This window comes from Callithrix jacchus, chromosome 7 (genome assembly GCF_049354715.1).
Source record: "Callithrix jacchus isolate 240 chromosome 7, calJac240_pri, whole genome shotgun sequence".
NCBI lineage: Eukaryota > Metazoa > Chordata > Mammalia > Primates > Cebidae > Callithrix > Callithrix jacchus.
The window spans coordinates 27507938-27526567 of record NC_133508.1 but is presented as its reverse complement, the minus strand read 5'-3'; the positions used below and the strand labels follow the sequence as shown (position 1 = coordinate 27526567).

At 36.5% G+C, this 18630-nt stretch overlaps 2 protein-coding genes across 32 annotated transcripts in view; one reads left to right on the top strand and one right to left on the bottom strand.

The window, feature by feature from the left end:
• The window catches only part of LOC128932554 (uncharacterized), a 55779-nt gene extending 43692 nt beyond the window's left edge, over positions 1 to 12087 (top strand). The window contains exons 5-9 of one of the 7 annotated variants that reach the window (XM_078329668.1): positions 985 to 1102; positions 7914 to 8105; positions 9688 to 9820; positions 11082 to 11237; positions 11828 to 12087. The gene's annotated coding sequence lies outside the window, so the exon portion shown is untranslated. Of the gene's footprint in view, positions 1 to 984; positions 1103 to 1733; positions 3759 to 7913; positions 8106 to 9687; positions 9821 to 11081; positions 11238 to 11827 lie in introns of those variants that run through there. The other 6 variants (XM_078329667.1, XM_078329666.1, XM_078329669.1 and 3 more) reach the window with 6 other exon arrangements.
• ANKRD26 (ankyrin repeat domain 26) overlaps positions 687 to 18630 on the bottom strand; it is a 96845-nt gene continuing 78901 nt past the window's right edge. For 16 of the 25 annotated variants that reach the window (XM_078329622.1, XM_078329623.1, XM_078329631.1 and 13 more), the window contains 6 exons: positions 18129 to 18200; positions 11628 to 11918; positions 9970 to 10187; positions 8057 to 8285; positions 5001 to 5046; positions 687 to 3822 (listed from right to left, as the gene is read on the bottom strand). In XM_078329622.1, the coding sequence (XP_078185748.1) occupies positions 3689 to 3822; positions 5001 to 5046; positions 8057 to 8285; positions 9970 to 10187; positions 11628 to 11918; positions 18129 to 18200 (990 nt within the window). In that variant the 3' untranslated portion in view covers positions 687 to 3688. Of the gene's footprint in view, positions 3823 to 5000; positions 5047 to 7795; positions 8286 to 9969; positions 10188 to 11627; positions 11919 to 18128; positions 18201 to 18630 lie in introns of those variants that run through there. The other 9 variants (XR_013519596.1, XM_054258526.2, XM_054258537.2 and 6 more) reach the window with 6 other exon arrangements.

Genomic DNA, 18630 nt, shown 5'->3' with positions numbered 1-18630 from the left:
AAATGTGCATTTTCTGTTTTCCCCATTAATGTCCTACATTCATCCCCAGGGTGATGGAGGAAAAATACCTTTTAAAATAGGTAAATTGAAATGATATCCTCCATAACATTTTTCAACCCAATAGATTAATGAGGATTCATTTAAATCTACTTGAAATCATACCTAATAATTATGGTGTAGTTACTGATCTAGTTCATAATCTCGCAGTTGACTGTAAATTCTGTTGAAGATTCTTGGGTCTGATTAAAACCTTAAATAGCTGTGACAACAGCACATCACCCAGCGAGGACAGGCGGGTGCTTCACTTCAGCAATTTTTCACTTCTTTCACGCTTTCATTTTTCCATCAGCCAGTGGTGAAAACAGTTATATTTTGACATTTATTGAACTTTTTATAGGAAACCACTGCAGGCCTTGAAAAGGTGTATTTCTTTCATGTTCTCATTATCTTCTCGATGCTGACAATCTCTTCATGCAATGCGCTTTCAGCGATTATTATTTTCATTATTTCTTTAATGCCAATTGAAGGAAAGCATATAAAAATAATGAAAGAAATAAAAGAATCCCAGAATAGAAATCACTTCACTATATGTGAACACCAACACCCAAGCCGCCTGTTCAGAACTTTTTTTAAAGAACATCACCAGTTAATTAGCTTATCACGCTAAGTAAATAAACTAAAGCAAATAAAAACGAAATCAGAAGGAACTTTATTAGAAAAAAAATTCCAAATTTAATCTTCAGAAGTAAGAGGCTATTAGGCAGAGGAAGAAATAAACTGGAACCCTGATGAAATGTAAATTGGAATGATAATTATTAAAACAGAGGGATTCACTCCAGCTGCCTGGGGATGTTTCATTACATAAATATAAATTATTGCCTATTCCAGTATTGGCAGGGCAAGGGCTATGCCTCTATTAGACTTTAGCCAAATTTGGTGTTCTGGTTTCTACCAATAGCACACACTGGTGATTTTTCTTTTCAGAACTCACATATGTATCTCATTTGATCTCATCACAACCTGGAACACAGGTTATAAATAGAGGCCACAGAGCTCATTTTATACCCGGTGAACGAGCCAACTTCCATGCAGTTGAGAAAAAGTAAGCTGTCCTGGTGAGGTAGCTCACACCTGAAATTCTACCCCTTTGGGAGGCTGAGGTGGGCAGATCACTTGAGCCCAGGAGTTGGAGACCAGCCTGAGCAACAGGCCAAAAAACCATCTCTATGAAAAATACAAAAATTAGCTGGGTGTGGTGTCATGAACTTGTCATCCCAGCTACTCAGGAGGCTGAGGCATGAGGATCACTGAGCCCCAGGCTCATAGGTTGAAGTGAGTTGAGCTCACACCTAAGTGGCACAGCAAGATCCTGTCTAAAAAAAAAAAGGTGGGGGGGGGGCCGGGCGGGGTGGTTCACACCTATAATCTCAGCACTTGGAAGGCCGAGGCAGATCACTTGAGGTCAGAAGTTCAAGACTAGCCTGGTCAACACGGTAAACCCCTGTCTCTACTAAAAATAACAAAATTAGCCTGGCGTGGTGGCGCGGGCCTGTCATCCCAGCTACTTGGGAGGCTGAGGCAGGAGAATCGCTTGAACAGGGGAGGCAGAGGTTGCAGCGAGCCAAGATGACGGCATCACTGCACTCCAGCCTGAGCAATAGAGCAAGGCTCCACTCAAAATAACAGCAATAATAATAGTATAAAAGTCACTTAGAGTCATTTCCCTATTCCAGAGCAACGATGAGCTTTGAACAAACCAAATAATCAAAGTCAACATAGGTGAGTAATAGAAGCAAGTGACAGCAGATGACTTCAGATGCTGCATTGGAAAGAACCTGTGTGACAGCCCTGCCTGAATGGCATAACCTGAAGCTAACCATGAGGAAATATCATACAAACAAAAATGGAGAGAAACCCTACAAAACAGCTGACCTATACTCTCCAAAAACATAAATGTCACAACAATCAAGGAACCGTCACAGAATAAAGGAGACTAGAGAAACGCGACAATTGGACCAACACGTCATACATAATGAAAATCCCCCATCTTGAATTTGCCTTGGCTACCAAGGATATTTTGCAGACAACTGGCAAAATCTGCATAAGGTCTATAGATTAGATATTAATATTGAGACAATGTTAATATCCTGATTTTGAATATTATACTATAGTTATGTAAGCTAATTCCTTGCATTTAGGAAATACACATTATTTAGAAATAAAGAGGCATCATGTCTGCAACCTACAAACAGTTCAGAAAAAAATTCTGTATTATGTAACTGTATTCATATTTATCTAGAAAGAGAGGAGAAGGGGGAGAAAGGATAAAGTAAATGTAGTAAAATGTTAATATTTGGAAAATAATATCCAAAAATTCTTTGTACTTCCTATTTTTCTATAAGTCTGAAATTGTCAAAATAGAACTTTTTTTCATAATGATATGAACTATAACCCATTGAATAAAATAAATCATGAATCCAAATTGATACAAGTGAATGAATAAATTGAGGGTTTGATGAGGAACAGAGATGTACATAGTCTCAAATTACCTCCCCATAAAATACTAATTATCCACAATGTGAAAAAATAACATTAGAGGGGAGAAATTCAGCAGATACCACTGTTAGTAATCAATGCTAACATCGCCAGTAACAGGGTAAATCAAAACTATATGGTCACAGGTAACATGCAATGAGATCACTGGGTCACTTCTGTGATACTCCTGCCAAAAAAATCATACAACCTAAATCTAATCACCATGAAACCCAACTGAGGGACATTCTACATTACTGGACTTTACTGTTCAAAATACTCAAGGTCACGAATGTCAACAAAAGACTGAGGAACTGTTCCAGACTGAAAGAATCTAAGAGACACAACAACTAAATACAAGCCGTGGACTGGAATCGGATCCTTTTGCTATAAAGGACATTACAGAGAAGTAACAAAACTAGAATGTATTAATGTTGACTTTCTGAATGCAAGATTTGCACTGTAGTTATATAGACTTAGACTGTCCTGACTTGCAAGAATACCCACTAAAAGTAATCAGGGGTGATGGCATAATGTCAGCAATTTACTCTCAAATAGTTCTGGGAGGAAAGTCTTTGTACTAAAACTTGGAAACTATCTCAAAATTGAAGGCTATTTCCAAAAGGTTAATCAAAAATAAATAAACAGAAATGGTGAATTGGGCAAATTTCATTCTCCCTGAGAAAAGATCTACATAAATCAGTGTTTAAAATTAAAATTATGTAAATTTGATGGCACCGTAACAATTGTAATACATCCACACATGAACAATGACCACAGTTCTTACACAACAAAATGACGTCTAATTCCAATTCTACCGCTCCACAGAGTGATAAAAATTATAAAGTACAAAGAAGTCATCAATTAACTGCACACTATAAAGTATTAATGACAACTTCGTGATTTGGCTCTTTAAACAGCTGACATTTGGGCAGTTTGTGTATGTAAAACTCAATATTCCTGGTTTTCACTGGCAAAATCCACTTAAAGGTTAAAGAAGCCAAGTAACATTGTTTAAAATACTACATAAATTTTGATCAGACACATACAATATAAAAATATTTCCCTTTAATAAAGATTTTCATGTCATATATTAATATCTAATGAGAAACAATTAAAATATCACATAAACAGCCCAGTAACAAAATTTTATCCTTCAGATCATATAATTTTTCTTTAAAACCTGTACATACTCTCTTGATGCTTTCCAAACTAGATCTTGATTTATATTTGACTCATCAGTAGATCCTAGAGGAGAAGGCACTGATCCAGATTCCAATTCAGCAGCAGCTAGAATGAAAAAGAAGGAATTATACTCATTACCTAAAAGACTGCACAGTTAACTAAGTGGAAGTCAGTATTAATAAAGAATTTTGTCAGTATTAATAAAGAAAAATCTGTATATATAACTAATATATAAGATTACTATTAATTTGTCTATGGTTGCACATTGAATTAATTATCCTTGTGGTTAACTATCAGAGCTTCTGGCTTTCTCACTCTTCATTCATTTATTCAACAACCATGTGCAAAGTAAGAACTGGAATTACAAGATGAAGATAATAGGGTCCACCTCTAACAAACATATGCTATAATCTGAAGAAACAAACATACAATTTCCATACAGAGTCACAGACACCACGACAGGCATAAGACAGGGCACTAACACACAGATGGGACACCTATCCCAGCTGAGTCAATACTGTGGGCTTTTTGATGGAGGTAATATGTAGACTGATACCTGAAGGACAAGGAAAACATGGGCCAGATAGAAGGAAGAAGCAAATGCCCAGAGCTGGAGCTAAGGAAGATGGCTGTGGAATTCCACGTGGTCTAGGGTGGCTGGACACCAGAGCAAAGAGGGCCGGAGAATAGCAAGGGGTGAGAAACAAGGTTGAATAAGGTGACAGGGACCACATTGATGTGAGTGTTTTTATTCCATGCTAAGGAATTTGGAACTTCTCCTGAGGGCAAATGGAAACCAATGACAAAGTAAATGGCTGGAGATTTAAAATGTTGCCTGTCAAGTGACTGCTTATGAACTATAATTTCAGACTAAGTATTACTTGATGAGTCTGGGGTCTTTAGGCCTTAAATCACTACCATAACCCTGAGAAGTTGATGATGCCTCTGTTTTCTGAGAATAATTTCCACATGCTGGTTGACAGTTCTGTGGGGATGGCAGAACAAAGTGCAGAGCCAAAAAAAAAAAAAGAGATGCAAAGACTTCCTGAGATGTTTGTAAAGCTATGGAACATGATGAATTAATGAGACATTATATAATAAGTATACTCTTTACTATAAATGTTTATGTTTTCACTTCTTTCATTAGATGTGTGTAAGAAAGAATATTTAATGTAGTATCTATTAGCCAAACAATGGAAAGGGATGCCACTCACCCTTTCCATTTACAGTTTATTTCAGAAATCAATTAATCTAAATTTAATTCGTTAATTTTGGCAACATACCTTCTTTAAGTTCTCTAGTTATATTTTTTTCCAGCTCCTGTTGCATCTGAAATAAATCAAATGTTATTTATAATGTTTAAGTTAGACAAGAGACATTACCATGGAAATGATATATCACTTACAAAATATGGCCTGTAATACTCTTAAAGACTATAATTGATTGCTTAAATATCAAAATAATCACTTAAAATTCCTACTTGTTTTAAGTTTGGATTTTTAAATGTGTAATGTTGTTGGGTAAGAAGTACAATTAAAATTGTCTATTGCATATACATCATTTCAGAAAGGTGATGTTTTCTCTTAGTAGTACAAAGGTAAAACAACTGAAGTCATAGTTTGCAATGAATGCATTCTTAGCAAATGAATGTAATTCTTACCAAAACTCTGACCTTATAAAGCCTAATCAGTTTTTTCCCTTTAATGGATTTTTCCTTAAAATAAACTTTCCAGCCAGGCACAGTGGCTCACGCCTATAATCATAGCACTTTGGGAGACCAAGGCAGGCAGACTGAGGTCAGGAGTTCGATATCAAGCTGGGTAACACAGTGAAACCTCCATCTCTACTAAAATACAAAAAAAATTAGCCAGGTGCGACGGCATGCACCTGTAATCCCAGCTACTCAGGAGGCTGAGGCAGGAGAATTGCTTGAACCCAGGAGGGGGAGGTTGCAGTGAGCTGAGATTGCACCACTGCACTCCAGCCTGAGCAACAGAGCGAGACTCCATCTCCAAAATAACAAACAAAAAATTTTTCCATTCTCTACTTTTAGAAAATTAAAATTTTAAAGTATGTTCTATGCTGATTTTTGGTACAGAATCATCAATATATACAGGAAGAAAGTGATACTGTTATATGTCATGTGAAAATTCTACTGATAAAAAAAGTGTAAAATAAATATTATGCTACCTATATATAACTTTCTTTATTCATGTAAACACAAAGATTTCAGAAGATATGCTGTAAAATGATAAATGTAAGTTAGAGCTAGTTTTCAAGCTTAGTTTCTTTGACTCACAACTTTGAATTATAAACAATAATACATAGTTCTTTAATTGTAATTTTGATTTCAGATATTAGTACCAATTTTTTAAACATGACTAATTATATTTATACACTTAATTACAAAATGTGTGGGAATATTTCTGAATATATTGCAAGTGTCCCATTTAGAGCGTTCTTATTTAAATCTTTTTTATAATAGGTATTCTCTCACTAAATACCCAGAACATGGTAGGAAATAGCAGACTATATAGCGAGCACAATAGGTACTTTGTGGTGATAATAATATGATATTGATACAATAATGATATCTAATATGATATCTATATGATAACAATATGATATCTAATGCCTTTAAAAATGTTAGGCATGAAGATAGACACTTTTGACTAACAGGTTTCCCAATATTTTGTAAGACTGTTTTCCATATATTTCTGTGACAATAACATTATAGACAGGCCTTATAAAATGAATAATGTGACAACAGCATTAGTAGGTCCTATAAAAGTAATAACTCAATACCAAATAAAGGGAGAAGCCTTTTTTGAACTAATCTTATATTGCTATTCATTAATAAACACAACATAAAATATACATTTTTATATGACTTGTATTAAAGAACTACTAATGTAATGTAGTTCTTTTCCTAAATATTTACTTCCTATGTGTAGAAATTTTATTATTTCTTTATACCCTATTTACAAATACTTTCATAACATGTACATTTTGCTTAGATAAAAATGACATACTCTTAACAAATTGCTTACCTTATGCTGAAGAAAACTCTCTAGAAAGAGAATGCTTCTTGCATAACAAATCTAAGTAGAGGTTATTTTTCCCCCTAACACTTAAAGGGTACCTGGAAGAAGCTGCTGCCTCTATTCCAGCCCTGGAGTGGCCTCCCACTACATAAATTCTCTTCCAGCCTTCATTAACACTTGAAATATATATATATATCTTTTTTTTTTTTTTTTTTTTTTAGATGGAGTCTCACTTTGTTGCCCAGATTGGAGTGCAGTGGTGCAATCTCGGCTCACTGCAACCTCCACCTCCTGGGTTCAAGCAATTCTCCTGCCTCAGCCTCCCGAGTAGCTGGGACTAGGGCATGTGCCACCACACCTGGCTAAATTTTGTATTTTTTAGGAGAGACAGGGTTCCACCATATTGGACAGGCTGGTCTTGAACTCCTATCCTCATGATCCACCTGCCTCAGCCTCCAAAGTGCTGGGATTACAGGTGTGAGCTACTGTGCCTGGCCAACCCTTGAATATTTTACCACATAAATGACAGCTGAGGGCAACTACCTTTGATAAAAGGACACCAGGCCAGACATGAAGGCTCAAAGGGAAAGGTGGAAGACCCAAAACCCAGGAGGGAGTTGCTCTAGGAGGGACACCCGAAAGCTTAGGAAAAGGGTCTTCTGTGCTGACAACTCTGGTTTTGTCCTGGCTGGTGGGAAGCTGGGATGGTTTTACCTATATTCAAAGTGAAAACTGGCAAATATTAAATAACTTTGAAAATGTCTCTTTATTCCTACTTTCCCATTAAATCACACATTTTCCTCCTATTTCCCTTAATACAAATTTAGAATTATTGTCTCCAGTTAAATAACTTAACACAGTGACTGATGCAGACTACGGAAGGGAAGAGGAGAGAAAAATGTCTTGGCGACATTAATAATTGTCCTGTTGAGGTAGACATGGTCCCATCCATGGTTTTTGAAATGTATAAAGCAATAGCTAAGGAGAAACTGAACACTGCTAGAGGAAATAAAAAAGCTTAGTAAATTACTAACCTCTTATGCTAAAAAATGAATGCATAATACAAAATCAAGAGCTACTAGAAGTAAAATAAATAAACTATGTTTTATAAAATGCTCCTCCTTTCTCTGTGGCCTTTCTGTTTATTTCCAGGTGGGAACTATGTTTCAGATGGTGGAGGTAGCTTGAAGTCCAACATTACCCTGTCTCAAAACAAAAAAAAAAAACAAAAATAAAACAAAAAACAATTATATGAGAAATCTGAAACCCAAAGGGAAAAAGACAACATAACTAACCTTGGTCAAGTATTTCTCCGTGCTATTATTTGAAGTCCGTGGATTTGAGGTAGGGATCACTACGTTTTCTCTTGGAATAAGTTTTCTGTTCAAATCTAAACTATTATTAAGATTTCCAACACAAGGTGACACCAGGACTGGCCTGGTAGTGAGAGTGGTGAATAAAGATCTGGTCTGCTGTTTTTCCATAAGAAGTTTGGTGTTGACCTCTGCTAGCCTCTCATTAGTTCTGTGAAGATTGCAGAAGACACATGCTTAGTATTTAACTTTTCCCTAAATGATTCCTAAGAAATTTGCATATTTTAAAAAGTTATCATAAGAGTAAATGAAATTTCCCACTAAACAGTATTATAACACTGAAAATGTGTCAGAGCATGCCTACCATATGCAATTGCAATTTTTAGATTGTTCTAAAGAAGCACATATGTTTCTAGGGTAGTTCCCAACAAACAAGTAATTCAAGCAAAGTAAGGAAGGGAGGATATGGCTATCAGTGATGTATGGCTTCACAGGTAACACCTGCTGCCTTCTGGAACAGCTCCACTGCTAAGATTCCTGAGGATGCCATTAGAAATACTTGTCTTTAAAGGGCAAATATGTGAGATGATGAATATGTTAATTTGCTTCACTATAATAACCATTTCACTATGTACAAATATATCAAAAATATCATGTACTCCTTAAGTACATACAATTAACAAAACTAAGAACAAAGAAAAACCAGCTAAAAATACTTGTATTTAGTAAACCACTTTAGAGATTTAAAAAAAAAACTTCCTCAAGACATGTTGAAACATTTGCTTTCACCACCCTTTCCCTTTTACATTTATTTCATTCATTATCTGGAAAAATATTAGGCATCTGGCACCAAGAAATAATTCAGAGCAACAAATTCTAGGGGAAAAGGAGACAGCTGAGTTGGTGATCAAAAAGAACTAAAGAGCCTCAAAGGTAGTTAGCTTCTAACATTGTTCCCAAGGCATCAGGGCCAGGGCCTGCCCACACACTCCCTAAGGCTGACCAAGGTGTTATTTTTAACCACTTTATGAATTATACTTCCCTTCATCCCTATGTTAATCATTCCCTATCTCACTAGCATGCCTTCATGTCATAGAAAAACTATACAGGCTAGACTGTTTACAGTGCCCTCTAGTGATAACACCAGATATCAAGGAAAGTTAATTGATGGAGTGCTAGCATGTGCAGAGTAGTAATACTTGACCTTTCTGGTTTAAGTTGTAATTTTCAAAAAAAAACCAGCTCAACTCATTAATAATTCTATTTATGGTAATGCTTACAAACAATTTGATGACAATATCAATGTCTAACAAAGTTTCAAAAGCACAAAGCATGAAGACAGATCTAGTTAACTACATGAGAATATGAATGGAAAAGCCATATAACATTTAAAAAACAGGGGAAAGACATAAACTATCAAATATATATATATATATTTTTTTTTTTTAAGACGGAGTTTCGCTCTTGTTACCCAGGCTGGAGTGCAATGGCGCTATCTCGGCTCACCGTAACCTCCGCCTCCTGGGTTCAGGCAATTCTCCTGCCTCAGCCTCCCGAATAACTGGGATTACAGGCACGAGCCACCATGCCCAGCTAAGTTTTTGTATCTTTAGTAGAGACGGGGTTTCACCATGTTGACCAGGATGGTCTCGATCTCTTGACCTCGTGATCCACCCGCCTCGGCCTCCCAAAGTGCTGGGATTACAGGCATGAGCCACCACGCCCGGCCTATCTTATATTTTAAAGGTAAGTTAGTTTACTAACATCACTTTCCAAAATTGTATTACCTAGTGAGCTTTCACTTACCATTAATCTCATGAACCTGTCTCACTAAGAATTATGCTTTCAAGGCAAATTGCTTAATTTATTTCCTATGATTCTGTATTTTGACTTACTTGTTTAGTTTATTTGACAAGGATTTTCTAACTTTTAATTCTTCCAGATAGAGTTGTTTGTATTTTTCCAGTTCGGTTTTATTAACGTCTTCTTGAAAAGTTTTCATTTTGGAGAGTTCAGATTCCAGATCTTTAATTCTGAGTTCCATTTGACTTTTCATTGAAGCAAAATTGTTCTCTCTTAACTGCTCTAAGTTTTCTTGAGATGCTGCTTGGGCCTAATAAAAATTAAAAGCATATGTTTTAAAGATATATAACCTGAGTAAGACCAAGGCCACCTCCTCAGTGTCTAAGGCCGCTTTGTTTTTAAGTCAAACTACAAAAACAGAAAGATCTGTGTCAATCCTCATTGGTCAAAGAGATAAGAGGACACTCCAGGGCTCTACTTGAAAAAGGAACCCAAATACACCTTCCAAAGAAATGCAAGTGAGTTTCTACTAGAGAAGCACTTTGATCCTTGAGGAAGTAATCAAAACAATAAAGGCTGACTGGCAACCCAGATGTCTAATGATGGGGGAAATGTTATGTAGAAAATAAAATGATAATTGGTAACAGGAAAACCTAAGAAAGAAAACGAGTACAAATTTGTATATATTTTCTAATGCAAATTGCATAAAAATTATTTTTGTGTTAAAATACAATGTTTGTGGGAAGACTTGAATATGCTTACAATTTCTGATGTGATATTCCATTTTATAAATAAACTTGGCAAAGTAAATTAAAGCATATCTGTATGGAACATATAGGAACTTAGGGCTTAGTAACTACATGTGTGTTAAGTAGAATACTGCATGTTCTAACTTAGGGATAAATGCAGTGCACATAAATATATATGTTGAGAAAAAAGGCCAAGGTCTTGGATCTCTTACAGTAGTTCTACCTGCTAGAGCACAAGGTTATGGAATCACCTGGAGTACAAGTAAAGGAATTTGGAGTGTGATCCTGAGCCTTCCTGACTAGCTCTATGGCTTAGGCCCTGCTGTTTCACCTTTCCCTAAGTCTTCTCTTCATCTGTAAAATGAGAAACTGTACTGGCTTATCACTAAGATTTCTCCCTATTCTCATTCCATGTCTCTAAGAGCTAACATGTAGGCTCATGCCTGTAATTTTAGCACTTTGGGAGACCTAAGCAAGAGGATCACTTGAAGCCAAGAATTCAAGACCAGCCTGAGCAACAAGCAAGACTCCGTTTCTACCAAAAATAAGAATTAAAAAATCCGCCAGGCATTATGACATGCATCTGCAGTCCCAGCTATCCGGGAGGCTGAGTAATACATTTGTACTCATGAACTCTGATAATATAAATAATAATAAAATTAATTAAAATTTTCAAAAAGTGAACAACATAATTTAGGAACAATGGAAGAGTATGGTATAATTTCTAAATCACAATTTTTTCTTTTCCTGATGGTTCTGTTTTATGCCAACTGGTCTTAATAGCCAAATAATTCTCTAATGAGAATCATTATCCTGAATGATTAATTAAGTTATAATGATGATGGGAACTGAACTATCTAAAGGGAGAAACAGATGCCGTTTTCCTTCTAAAAATCTATAGAACAAACTGCTATAAGGGATGTAGAAGAAACACATACAGGGTACATGTCCAAAATACAATTTGCAGTGAATGAATGAAGGCACACTACATATAAACTAACCTGTAAAAAGAGATTGACTTCCTTTAATTTTTCAACTATTTCCTGTCTTGCTCTCTCTTCAATCTCCTGCTTATACTGTTTGACTTGACCACGCTCTACCATATTCCTTTCTAGATGACTTCTGAGGTTTACCACTTCTTGTTCCAACTTCTCTTTATTCTTCTGTAGTTTTTCACATTTCTTTTGTATTGTTTTCATAGATAACAACTCCTGTTGAAGAACTTGATTCTTTGTATCCAGATGCAGACATTTTGAACCTGCAGTCTCCAGTTCTGCTGTAAGATCATCAATCTGAATGAAGACAAGAATAGTGTGATAATGAAGGAAGTAGCCTGAGAACAGCCTAACGTAAAACCAAGAACAAATTCTGAAATAAATTCAGTTGCCACAAAATGTCATTTGAACTATAAAATATTCTTCCAATGTGGAACTCAGAAAATAAAAAACAAAGTTAAAGCCACCAGGAGTTACAAAAATATATTCCTGATTTTCGACATCTTTGCTACACAACATTTGAACTTGATCTTCAACTTATATTCTTCTACGATTCTTTCATGTCTTTCCTCCTTACACGGCTCTAAGACGTAGTAGAAAGTCTCTTACTGCTTCCCCCATAAAAATGCCCTAAAATTTCCAAAAAAGTTCTGGGGACATCCTATTATCTAGGCATCGTAAAAAAATGGCTCCCAGAATAAGACTTTTAAAATAAGACTATAATTAATAAATCCTATAATACAGATTCTAATGCCATAGGCCTTTTTCTAAGCTGCAAATTTTTTATGCTAATTTGAGTTGCATTCTAAAAGGGGTAATAATTCTTGGGGTTAAGGCCACAGAATAAAGAACCTTGAAAAAAATTCACGTACTTAGGACAGCCAATTGATTTTAAATAAAGGTGCTAAGAACATACACTGGGGAACGGACATCTTCTTCAATAAATAGTGCTAGTAAATTGGATATCCATATGCAGAAGAATGAAACTAGACCCCTAACATCATATACTAAGGTCAACTCAAAATTGATTAAAGATATAAAAAACTAAGACCTTGAAACTATAAATCTACTAGAAGAGAGGGAAAATGCTTTAGGACATTGGTCTAGGCAAAGCTTTTATGGGTATTTTCAAACACAGGCGAGAAAACAAAAATAGACAAATGGGATAATATTAAACTGAAAAGCTGCACAGCAACAGAATTAACAGTGAAGAGACAATCTGTAGAATGGGAGAAACTATTTGCAAATTATTCATTGACAAGGGACTAATATCCAGAATATACAAGGAACTCAACCCAATAGCAAAAAGAATAAATAATCCAATTCAAAAGTAGGCAAAAACCTGAAACAGACATTTCTCATAAGAAGACATACCAATGGCCAAAAGTATATGGAAAAAATGTTCAGCATCACTAATCATCAGAGAAATGCAAATCAAAACCAGCAAGTGATAGTAGCCATTCTAACTAGAATAAGGTAGTATCAAAAGACAAAAATTAACAAATGCCAGCAAGGGTGCAGAGAACAGGGAACTCTTAGATATTGTTGGTATGGATGTAAAGTAGTACAGCCATTATTTTTAAAAATGTGAAGTTTTCAAAAAGCTAAAAATATTACTGCCATATGATATAGCTATTCCACTACGGGGTATTTATCCAGGAGAAAGGAAGTTAGCATATCAAAGGGATAGCTGCATTTCCATGTTTATTGCAGTACTATTCACAAAACCTAAGATATGGAATCAACCTAAATGTCCATCAATAGACAATGATAAAGAAAATGTGGTGTATAGAGATACATAAAGATGAAAACAGACACTGAGGACTCCGAAAGGAGGGAGGGAGAGAGGGGGCCAGGGCTGAAGAACTTCCTATTGGGTCTATGATCAGAATTTGGGTGATGAGATCAACAGAAGTCCAAACCTTGACATCATGCAGTATACCCTTGTAACAAACCTGCACATCTACCCTTTGAATGTAAAATGAAAATGGGAATTGTTTAAAAAAAAAAATAACCGGAAGGAAGGGAGGTCGTAGTGGTCAGGTACAGTGGCTCACGTCTGTAATGCTGGCACTTTGGAAGCCAAGGTGGGCGGATGACCTGAGGTCAAAAGTTTGAGACCGGCCTGGACAAAATGGTGAAATCCCACCTCTACTAAAAATATAAAAATTAGCCAGGCATAGTGGCCCACACCTGTAGTCTCACCTACTCCGGTGGCTGAGGCAGGGGAATTGCTTGAACAGAGGAGGCAGAGGTTGCAATGAGCTGAGACTGTGCCACTGCATACCAGCCTGGGTGACAAGAATAAAACTCTGTCTCAGAAAAAAAAAGATGTATTGTATACATAGGATGGAATACTATTCAGCCATTACAAAAAACGAATGAAATCATGTCAGTAACATTATGTTAAATAAAATAGGTCAGGCACAGGAAGACAAACATCTCAGGTCCTCACTCATGCAAGTGCTAAAAAGAAAACTGAGCTCATGGAAGTAGAGAATAGAATCATGGGTATTAGAGGCTGGGAAAAGCAGGAGGGAAAACAGGCGGGGAAAGGAGGAGGTGTTGGGTTGATGGCTACCAAATTAGAGCTAGCTAGGAGGAATGCGTTCTGGTGTTCTATAGCACCACAGGGTGAATAAAGTTAACTATAATTTATTGTGTACTTTCAAAAGCTAAAAAGAGAGGATTTTGAATGTTCACAAGACAAATGATAAATGCTTGAGATTATGGATATGCTAATTAGTTTACACACTGTATACATCTATTGAAATATCACTCTGTAGCCATAAATATGTATAATTTTGTGTCAACTAAAAATAAAAGGAAAAATATTCATCCCATGATAAAATAGAACGTGGGCCCACCTCAGTGACTCATTTTTCATGAATAGAATGTGGTACAGGTAGCAGCATGCGACTTCGGCATAGGTTATAAGAGGTTCCCTATCTCAGACTCATTGCCCTTGGAACCCAGCCCTGATCTTGTGAGGAAGCTCAGGACTTGGACACATTATTAGTACACAAAGCAGAAGATTCCAGTCCCCCAGGCTTTGAGCTGTGTCCAGGGGACCTGAGGGGAACAGAGACAAGCGGTCCTGGCTGAAGATTTTCCCAAAATACAGGTTCCTGGACAGAATAAACGTTGTTGTTTTAAGCCAGTAAATTTTGGGTACTTTGTTAGGAAGCAATAAGCAGAAAAAATGTATTTTACAAAAAGAGACAATAAGAAACACAATAACTAATATCAGAGGAATTCGTCTCATTCAAAGTAGAACCTAATAAATGTAGAGATTAATTTATTCACAGCTAACAATGACAAGCAGATAACCAGGAAAAAAGTGTAAGAGGTATTCAGAAAGTTTTTTCTAAAGTTCCCTCCAATTAGAAATTCTTATAACTAAACAAGTGTACCTCCAGAATTTTCCCTAAAGTTAAGGAATAAGAAGACTAAAAGGCAAGGAGACAAAAGTATAAGAGTTGAAAAACAACTAGAAATATTTGTTTTAATAACCAAAATCAGGAGTCTTGTCTGATTTCAATTAACTGAAATTCTAAAAAAAAAAAAAAAAAAAAAAAAGATAAGCCGCTTTGAGTACTTTTTTAAATACAAAGAAAATTTTATTTGTATATAAAAGACTCTAAGAAATGATGACATAAGGTTAACAGAGTTGATGTCAAGAAACAAATAGGTTTGAAGTTACAGATAATAAACATTGTTTCATTGAACCTTCCCTTGATTACATTAGACTGCATCCCTGGTATGCTCACAATGGAATCTTAAGCATGATGCATCCAGGCGATACAGCTGTAATTCCTTTCTGTTAGTCCTCGTTCTCTCTCTTTTTTTTTTCTTTTTCTTCTTTTTCTCTAGACTAGGAATTGTTTTGCTGGTACTTGTTCTTCCTCAGAAAGCGATTCTTCCTTAATGTTTTTCTTTTTACCCTTTTTCTTCTTCTTCTTCACAGATGTTTCTTCTACCACTTTTTCTTCTTCCACCTCTTCTTCAACTTTAATCTTGGCTTCCTTTGCTTTCTTTTCAGTAATATCATCCTCTCTATCTACCTGTTCTATTTTGCATTTTTTAGAACGGGTTGGAAGTGTGGAGTCACCAGAAGGATCATAAGTCTTGACTTTTGTGTTCACATTTTTCTGTTTTTGCTAACACCTTTCCTGTTCCACTTATTTTTCTTATTCCTCTATCTTCCAAAGTTCTCAACCTGGCCTCTAATTTGGCTCCGTTCTCAACTCCCATCACAGAACTGGAATCCACCAAAAGCATCATAACATATAGCCAAAACAGTTTTGGCTGCCAGCCTTCAAGAAGTCTTTCCTTTGTGCTTGGGACTTGTCTGGCCTACAAGTGAAGCATGATAAATGAGACCATACTTAGGGATATCCTATCTAGATTTGAGGGCTCTGAAATGTGCCTTTCCTGCTCCAAGAATCTGAACTATAGAAGTTGCATGCCTAGCCAAATTCAAAAGAGAACCATTAATGCTATGAACTTAACCACGAGACATAATTTTTAAAGTGCAACCAATACATACTGCCATCAGTTACTGCTACAAGTTTAGCTCTATCTATGAAAATAGGTGAAGAAAATGAAATCATCTGATCTTATAATTTCAGGCACTTGAATGAAGTCTTCGATTAATGATGCAGGTAAATTAGTTATACCAGACCAGGTGCCGTGGCTCATGCCTATAATCCCAGCACTTTGCAAGCCTGAGGTGGGCAGATCACCTGAGGTCAGGAGTTTGAGACCAGCCTGGCCAACATGGCAAAACCTCATCTCAACTAAAAATACAAAAATTAGCCAGGCATGGTGGCAGGTGCCTGTAACCCCGGCAACTTGGGAGGCTGAGGCAGGAGAATCACTTGAACCCAGGAGGCAGAGACTGCAGTGAGCTGAGATCGTGCCACAGCACTCCAGCCAGTGCAAAAGAGTAAAAATCCATTAAAAAAAAAGTTATGCCATTTTAAACATGCTGATAGCATTTTTAATTATAGCCCATCATCCTTGTAATATTGCCATACACGTATATGGCATTTTATTATAAATCAGTTGCTGAAAATATTTTTGAAAGTCAAATATATTACAACTGCACACTCAGTAGTGAAACTAAGATAATCAATCAAGGGTATATATCCTCTACAGTGATTTCTTAAAACTGCATTCAAATCTATGTCTAATGAGGTTATTATTATGAGAATGCTAACTGTTTTATCCTCTTATATTCATCTGATTATTCTAATTAACCCTAACAAACTCTTAACAATCTAGAGCTCAATCTTCATTTTCCTTTCCTCAGTGAGGAAGTACAGAGAACATTACAAAATCATTTCTAATCTCTTTAGTATAAAATTAATGTAGTGCCTTTGAATGTTAAGAAGTTAAATACAATTTCTCCTTTACCTTACTTTAAGCAAATCTGTATAAAGACTGTCTCATCTTTATGTTGGACCACAATGCTTCTCCATATCTTACCAACTGGCTCTGAAATTTTGAAATTCAAGTGACTAATGTGACTGTGATTTATCTCTCATTAATTACCTAAACACGGCCAGGTGCAGTGGCTCACACCTGTAATCCCAGCACTTTGGGAGGCCGAGGCGTCTGATCACGAGGTCAGGAGTTTGAGACCATCCTCGCTAACATGGTGAAACCCTGTCTCTAGTAAAAATACAAAAAATTAGCCAGGTGTGGCAGGTGCCTGTAGTCCCAGCTACTCGGGAGGCTGAGGCAGGAGAATTGCTTGAACCTGGGAGGCAGACGTTGCAGTGAGCCGAGATTGTGCCACTGCACTCCAGCCTGGCAACAGAGAGAGACTGTCTCAAAAAAAAAAAAAAATTATCTAAACACTACATGATTTTTAAGTGCTGCACTTATGAAAATTTTTCTTTGAATGGGTTGAACTATTGATTCCATGAACCATGTACCAAGCTGTACAGTATAGCTGTGCATTTCTGTTTAAGTAAACAAAGGGAAATACTAGAAACTGTGGTTTCCAAGAATGTAGGATCTGTGCCAAGAAAAGATCAGACTCAATGCTATACCTTGAAAACCCCAGGTACCAGATCATAAGAGGATTTAACTATAAACTGAAAGATGATCGATTAGCTCAATTTCCAGTAGGGAAAGCTGACAACCCCAACTTTATCTCTCTTTCCTAGACAGTAAACATTTAAGATGATGAATTCACAGAATTCATAGATGATTCTGTGTATTATAATTAGTTAATAAAACATAATGTAGTAAAAGACTATGTCAGCAGATTCTGTGATCAGGATTTGATGGAAACGGGACTGGAGAGAGAGGTACTGGTTGAGACTAAAGGTTTGAAAGAATAAGAGGAACGAACTCGAGCTTTGTAAGCCTCACTTTCCATCATGTAATAGGGTCTGCAAGGCATGAGCCACAGGCTCCTTCAGGAAGCAAAAAGTTGTAGGGGGTTCAGTCAAGATGGTGAGAGAAATTGTAAAATTATAGGAAATAGTCACAAACCTTCTTGAAAGGCCAGGGGGGTTGCACAGCCTCAGTTAAAGGTTTGGCTGAAGGAAGCCTAATCCTCTTTACCTTGAATTAACAGCAGAAAAACAATTAACAAGGGAATGTGGGAGAGTTTATCTAAATAACATGTTTACTCATTTGGTCCTAAAACTAAACTTCGATCATTTGCAGGCAGGGTGGCTCTCTCTGGGGGAGGGTGACCAAGTTAATTACCCTCTAGTGGTGTTGACTCAAAGCCTTTGTCATTTAATATGTGCTGAATAAATGGCCGGTGAGGCCAGCTAGTCAGGGCCACCATGGCTGCTACAACTCTTTTGGTGAGCGGCCTGGCTCCCTAGTCTGCTCCTTCACTGAATATCTGTGTCTGGGTACATTATTCATCCATTGTGCAGCTGGGGTCTGCGAAATGGACCCCAGCAAAAAGTGAAGTTAAGACACTGCAGTATACTGACTATTATTACATAAATAATATACAAAATATGCAACATGACTGAAA